The 6,878-nt window shown below is 40.7% G+C and overlaps 1 protein-coding gene across 5 annotated transcripts; it reads right to left on the bottom strand.

Annotated features, from left to right (window-relative positions):
- Positions 1-1,838: 1,838 nt before the first annotated feature.
- Positions 1,839-6,473, bottom strand: LOC118383411 (uncharacterized). Of its 5 annotated transcripts, XM_052506088.1 has the most exons (12): positions 6,231-6,473; positions 5,922-6,073; positions 4,442-4,564; positions 4,221-4,316; positions 3,970-4,117; positions 3,568-3,866; positions 3,285-3,492; positions 3,063-3,194; positions 2,844-2,950; positions 2,527-2,739; positions 2,197-2,431; positions 1,839-2,042 (listed from the first exon to the last, which is right to left on the bottom strand). In XM_052506088.1, the coding sequence occupies exons 5-11, from the start codon at positions 4,075-4,077 to the stop codon at positions 2,236-2,238; spliced, it is 1,263 nt and encodes a 420-aa protein (XP_052362048.1). In that variant the 5' UTR covers positions 4,078-4,117; positions 4,221-4,316; positions 4,442-4,564; positions 5,922-6,073; positions 6,231-6,473; the 3' UTR covers positions 1,839-2,042; positions 2,197-2,235. The 5 variants fall into 5 exon arrangements, with proteins under 5 accessions (XP_052362048.1, XP_052362040.1, XP_052362047.1 ...); XM_052506080.1 differs by having other exon boundaries at positions 4,221-5,895; positions 5,983-6,073; XM_052506087.1 differs by having other exon boundaries at positions 4,221-4,564.
- Between the last annotated feature and the right edge of the window lie 405 nt (positions 6,474-6,878).

A 6,878-nucleotide genomic window follows, 5' to 3' on the forward strand; every position in this document is an offset into this window, starting at 1 on the left:
GTTTCACCTCTTGAGGTAATGTGATAAAAATGTTATATCTCAGGAAATACTGCTCTGAAATCATTTTTTGCTCTGAAAGTGCTCTGCTCTGAAATCAAAATTGGAAACGATGGTCTAGTGCTCGCAAGACTCTACACCAATTTTGACAAGTTTCAATGCAGTTTTGGGTGTTTTATGATGATTTCATAATGCTACTCTGGCCTGAGATGACCCGCACTAATTAATTCGGGAACCGGTACCGGGCAAACGACAAATATTGCAAATGCTTTGCCTTCACTGTCATTTAGAGGACAACATTGTGTAACTTTAGAGACAAAACTCAACGCAATTGCATATTGGGAACTATTTTTAAATCATATTTTCCCAATTCTGTACTCCCATAGAGGTGCATTATAATCGAAGCTAGTTTGAACCTTTGTATCGTTGAGCCTAGTAGGAGTAGAAACAAGTTGAAAATCTGCTCTGTTCCTGTTGATCTAGATCTACAATTTGAGCCTATTTTGGAAAAGATTTGAGCTTTTTGAAGCATTTCATAGATCCCCAGACAATTTAGACAAATAGTCCTGACGAGCACGTTTTGAGGATGCATAGAGCCATAACTAGGATAGTCACAGTGATGTACTTTACATGCCCTGTTTCTGTTGATCTAGATCTACAATTTGAGACTACTTTCGTAAAGACTGGAGCTTTTTGAAGCATTTCATAGATCCCCAGGTCCTATGGGTAGCGCGCTTGCCTGACAATTGTCTGGAAAGGGTTCGAGACCCGCAAGGATAATCGTCTTTTTTTCCCCACAGGGCCTGCTAACCCACAGCCCCAGTTGTGGGCCGCAGGTGTGGGCCGCAGGTGTGGGGCCCAGCAGAGACCCAATATGGGACTAATTGGACGGGAAGGAGAATTTGACCATAAAGCTCACCTAGCAGTCGCTTTAATCACGAAAGGCTGGTTGGCTTAATGGTTAGGGTGCTTGACTCACAATGAATGGGTCGAGTGTTCGTGCCAGGCCTGGGTAATTTTTTTTTTTTTTCCCACAGGAGCCTGGTAACCCAAAAAGACCTATAAAGGCCCATAGGCCAGAAAGCCACTGGCCTGGCCTGGGACAAAAAGCCACTGCCCTGGCATTAAGGGCTTATTTGACCTAACCGGTTGACATTACATTTTCAGGGAATGAGATGAAACAAAGAGGCAATAAATGATAAACTCTCTCATGGGATGAGGGGACATACAGGCCTAAAGTACAAACACCCCTAACCAGTTTATATGCCTCTCTGGGCAGCAGAGGTCACAAAATGATGCAAGGCCTCATTTGACCTAACCAGTAAATATGACATTTTCAGGGAATGAGATGAAACAGGGGCTTAAAAGGACAAACTCTCTCATGGGATGAAGGGACATACATGCCTAAAGTACAAACACCCCTAACAAGTTTATATGCCTCTCTGGCCTGCTATTAGCCCTGCTATTGAGAAAGGCCATATAAGGATTATCTATAAGGATTATCTGTGAGAAGACAAGCTATGCGCCCACTGCCCACAAAATGAGGTGGAAAACAAGCTGCACTTCCTAACCTCCTGCCCAATGTATGACCATATTAGAGAGACAATTCCCTCAGATTATACAGATCCACAAAGATTTCAAAAACAAATCCAATTTTGAAAAACTCCCATATCTACTGGGTGAAATTCCAGTGTATATATTCACTTTATATTATCTACCTCACTTGCTTTGGCAATGTTAACACATTTCCCATGCCAATAAAGCCCTTGGACAGAGACAGTCTGTCTGTCTGTCTCTGATGAAAAAGGATGATAATAAACTGAACAACGATGAAGCCATGTTTGTGGTGATTTATTACTTTAGTCCTTTCCACTTCTGGGACTTCACAAGCTTCATAATTGCCTTGTCTTTAGGTGTGTCAGTGTTAATTGAAGGTTGCCAGTGACAAAGGACAGTCTCCACTTTCAATTTGTTCTTCTCCCAGTTCAGCCTTTCAATGCATCTCTCTACTTGACGTGCAGTGGGTTGTCTTCTGGGGAAGTGTGCTGTAACAAAAAATAAGTGTTAATAATTCAATTTATTCAATAGTAGAAGCCCTTATCAAGTACTACTTTATTTACTGACTAAACAAAATATTAATTATTGCAAATATGTACATCAAAATTGTATTTAGTTTAGGGTATTTTAGCTGCTTCGTACCGATCACATAATCCATCTCATTTTCACTTGCTGGCTTCTTTACTTGTCGTAGCAATATCTCTCATGCATTCCTACAATCAGTCGTCTGTCCTTGTTCTTGATTGAATGTCCATCAATTGTGACAGGGAAGTGTTCATAGAATAGTTTCAAGGCCTGTGCCTCATCCAACTTTTTGCAGCTGGACAATGCTCCCTTTCTACTTGTGCTTGCACAGGAGGGGCCTTCAGTCTCAATACTTGAAAAAGGGAAAATAACACATTTGTATCTGTATGTAGCAGCATTTACAAGACAATGTAAAGTGTAATTTATATAATTTGTGTAAATACTTACTTAGATTCATCGGACATGGCAACTTTGGTGATCAGCTTCATTCCCAGGCAGGCATTGACTGGTGTCTTCATGCGGTAATGCTTTTCAGCTGTAGCAGTTGTATGGGCCAAGTAGTCAGCAACAAGGGCCTTCTGTTGGTCTGTGAAGCTGGCTTTGGTATTTGTCTCCATAACTCGTCTTGCTACCTGGCTCGTGATGTTGGGCAAGTTGTATCTGATGAAAGATCAAGAAAAACAGTTTGGTTTCAGAAAACTGTACTGTCAAATAAGTATTGTGGAATGATTAAACAGTGTTCTACTTAACAGTGGTGTACTTACTTGGAATGAAACCTTTGTAGGTCATTGGATGGGTTGTAGATTGGGTTCCCGGTTGTGGAAATGAAGAAGCTCTCATCTGCTTCCGTGTCATCAGAGTTTAAGAAAAGCTGGTCGAACATATCGGTAGTACACATCAAACCACTGAAAATATAGACAACATTAATATATGTTTAACTGGTTTGTATTAAATCAATCACATATTGTAGTAAATATACTTACTGTCTCTTCCTCCTCATCTAACGAAATGGTTGCAACTTGCTGTGTTGCTGTTTTGTGCTTCTTAACACCGATGACAGTCCAATTCTCTCCATCTGGCAACTTGCACGCTTTCCTTGAGAGCCATTCGTCCAGCTGCATTTGGAACAGTGACATTAATAACACATGCCAAAGTAGTAAATACAATTCAACATTATAGCAAATTTATGACATTAGTTAACTTACGGTCATGTTTTTGACCACTCCAGCCCTTTGGAGATGTTTCAGAATGAGCAGAGCCTCAAGGTAGTACAGAATGTGCAGTCTTTCAGTTTCCAGCAAGGATTCTTCATTCATGGCCTTCCCAATGATACACAGAAATTCCTTCTTCGCCACCCTCAAAAGTTCCCAACATTCATGTGGTGTCTTCGCAACTGACACCATCTGTGTGTATCTGCACAAAAACAATAAGACATTAATACACTTATTTTAAAATACATTTCTGTGAGGATCAATTTGAAATATATACCTTTTCCCAGTAATTTCCTTAGACACCTGCTTGCTCATGGACTTCTGCAGTTCATTCAAGCATAGGAGGAAATGCTTGCATTGCTCAAACAAGGCTCTGTCTGTCTGAATAAGGCTTGTAATGGCGATGTACCGAAGAAATCTCTTCAGATTCTTCATGTAGTTGGCAATGGTTTGCTTCTTCTGTCCAATGTCTGCAAGCTTGGTAAAAAATGATCTGCTTTTTTCCAAGTTATTAACAAAATCCAGCAATTGTTTGTTTGAGTCCATGTAAAACAAAAACCTTGACACATTTGCAACCTGTACATGAACATTTAAATAATATTAATTACATAGTTAATAACTACTTTATAATCTATTAATTCTTATTGAAATATGTAAACAGTAAAATCTCTGTACATACCTCCTGTTTGAAATTGGGAATGTTGTTGTCGTCACGGAGAAATTTCCCAAATCCAGCCAGCAGATCACAATCCAGAGGGTGCTTTTGGTATAAACCACTGCTTTGCATGCCCTTTCGCAATTTAGTGTCCCATGACTGGCTCAATGGCCTGGAAAATATTTGGTATGCAGATTAGAATAAATAAAATACATCCATGTTTGCTTATACGTAGTACTTGCTATTAATGAGTTGATTTCTATTTATTTACTTACGGTTGGTACAATGCCGACTGGTCATCTTCCTTGTCTGATTCTTCATCTATAAGTCCATCTGTAGCTGGGGGTAACACTTGAGCCACTTCCACTTGGCTGAAATATCACACACATTAACAAAAACATTTGTACAATTTTAACAATCTAATATAATTGGACAACATTTCAAATGAGTTCCAATAGCATGTAACTTGCACATATATTATTTTATCAGTGCTTACCCAATTATTTGTTCTTCTAGCTTGTTGATCACAAAACCACCCAGTTTTTCAAGGTCCTTAATCAAAGGTTGGACTTTGTCCGGTTGTGTCACAACATAGCTGAGTGTTTTGTAGTCAATGATCCTGCAGTGCCAAAGATACTCAAAACTCAAATCGCGGTATTTGAGCCACGAATAGGATAGGATAGTCAGTGATGTACTTTACATGCCCTGTTTCTGTTAATCTAGATCTACAATTTGAGACTACTTTCGTAAAGATTGGAGCTTTTTGAAGCATTTCATAGATCCCCAGACAATTTAGACAAATAGTCCTGAATTGAACGTACAGCCAAAACAGGCGTCAAGGCCTCATTTGACCTAACCGGTAAATATGACATTTTCAGGGAATGAGATGAAACATAGGGGCTTAAAAGGACAAACTCTTTCTCATGGGATGAAGGGACATACATGCCTAAAGTACAAACACCCCTAACAAGTTTATATGCCTCTATCTGGCCTCAAGGCCTTATTTGACCTTTGTTGGCCGCCATCTTGGGCTATCCCCCAAAATACCAAAACGTGAATAAATCAAAAAGTACATGTCCAATCTGGATGGGGTTTTTTTTAAACGAAAGGCATACATAGATGGGCATTTTCATGTAATTAAAACCGTTTTTGTATAGAAACTTAATAGAAAATTGTGTTTATAGTTTTGGGAAAAAAGTGCATGTTACTGGAAACAGGTTCCTACCAGGGCATTTTGTTTTTTTTACATGCTCTACGTGTTGCCCATTGAGAGAGGGTATGAGACGAAATATGGGACCTCTAGCCATTCGGGAAGTATTTTTAATCATTTTTTGAAAATTACAGATTTGGGGCCAAAAAAGTGAATGTTACTGCAAACATAGGTTCCTGCCAGGGCATTTTGGTTTTTACATGCTCTACTTGCCCATCACGAGAGAGGGTATGACACGAAATTTGGGACCTCTAGCCCTTCGGGAAGTATGGTTAATATTTTTTTGAAATAACTGAAAAATAAATTACCGTGCAACTGGTAACCCAAAAATAATCTCCTCATTTAAAGTAGTCACCTCACAAGGTGTTTGAAGGTAGGTAACCTAAAAAAAAAATATCAGAAATTGCACTAAGTCCAACTCTTGGCCCGGTGATTGGGGAAATGGGCCAAAAAAAAGGGGGACAGAGCAGCTAACCTCCACAGAGGCCGACTGCTCTGCCCCCCTTAAGGACAGTGGAACTATGGACATTCAGACCTAAAGGCCCTCACTCCCTATCAAGGAACAGGCCTCTCTGGGCATGAGAGTACACATATATCCCTAAAGGCCCTCACTCCCTATCCAGGAAAAGGCCTCTCTGGGCATGAGAGTACACATACAGGCAGTTACGCCCTCACTCACCACCCGGGTAACACTCCATTTCCAGGGATGAGAGTAGAGCTTACCCCCTGGAGCTATGGACCTCCAGGCTTGTAGGCCTTTACTCACCACCCGGGTAACACTCCATTTCCAGGGATGAGAGTAGAGCTTACCCCCTGGAGCTATGGACCTCCAGGCCCTTACTCACCACCCAGGTAACAACACTATTTCCAGGGATGATTCCAGCACCTCCACAACCTCGCACACCGGCCTCATTTGACCTAACCAGTAAACATGACATTTTCAGGGAATGAGAGGACACAGAGGCTTAAAAGGCAAAACTCTCTCTCATGTGATGAAGGGACATACAGGCCCAGAATGAGGCCTGACCTGAATTTTGCCCACCCCACAATCAACACAGATAATCCTTATACTAACCTGATTAGTTGTCATTGATGGTAGTTTGCTAGGGTAACTAACCCACTTTGTCATCCAGTTGAATTTAGAGCAGCAGGCAATGCATTCCGAAGGGAAGAGAAGGAATGTCAGGGTTTTCCTGTGGTGAAGTAGAGGAGGACCAAAACGCAGCGTGGTTATATTGACTCATGTTTAATAAAAACGGATAAACATGAACACTACAAAACAATAAACGTGGAAAACCAAAAACACAGAGACAGGAACAATCACCCACAAAACCCCACACAAAACAGGCTACCTAAATATGGTTCCCAATCAGAGACAATGACTAACACCTGCCTCTGATTGAGAACCATATCAGGCCAAACATAGAAATAGACAAACCAGACACACAACATAGAATGCCCACCCAGCTCACGTCCTGACCAACACTAAAACAAGGAAAACATGGTTCTAAATGCATTTAAGCACATTAAATTCAGGTCAGGCCTCATTCTGGGCCTAGAATGTACACACACACTCTCTCTCTCTTAATGGATGACTTTATGAAATATATATACTGTTAAATAAAATAAAAAAATATGGTTCTAAATGCACTTACCAGTGTTCCAGATATCCATGCTCACTATGTGACCACCCTACTACGGCCCTCTATCAATGGGGGTCCGT

Source organism: Oncorhynchus keta, chromosome 4, assembly GCF_023373465.1.
Source record: "Oncorhynchus keta strain PuntledgeMale-10-30-2019 chromosome 4, Oket_V2, whole genome shotgun sequence".
Classification (NCBI taxonomy): domain Eukaryota; kingdom Metazoa; phylum Chordata; class Actinopteri; order Salmoniformes; family Salmonidae; genus Oncorhynchus; species Oncorhynchus keta.

Coding starts and splice junctions, on each gene's coding strand:
- LOC118383411 (XM_052506080.1), bottom strand. CDS start 4,077: ATGCAAAGCAGTGGTTTATACCAAAAGCACCCTCTGGATTGTGATCTG. Junction 3,867..3,969: donor TTCCCAATTTCAAACAGGAG/GTATGTACAGAG, acceptor GTTCATGTACAG/GTTGCAAATGTGTCAAGGTT. Junction 3,493..3,567: donor AAGGAAATTACTGGGAAAAG/GTATATATTTCA, acceptor GTTTTTGTGCAG/ATACACACAGATGGTGTCAG.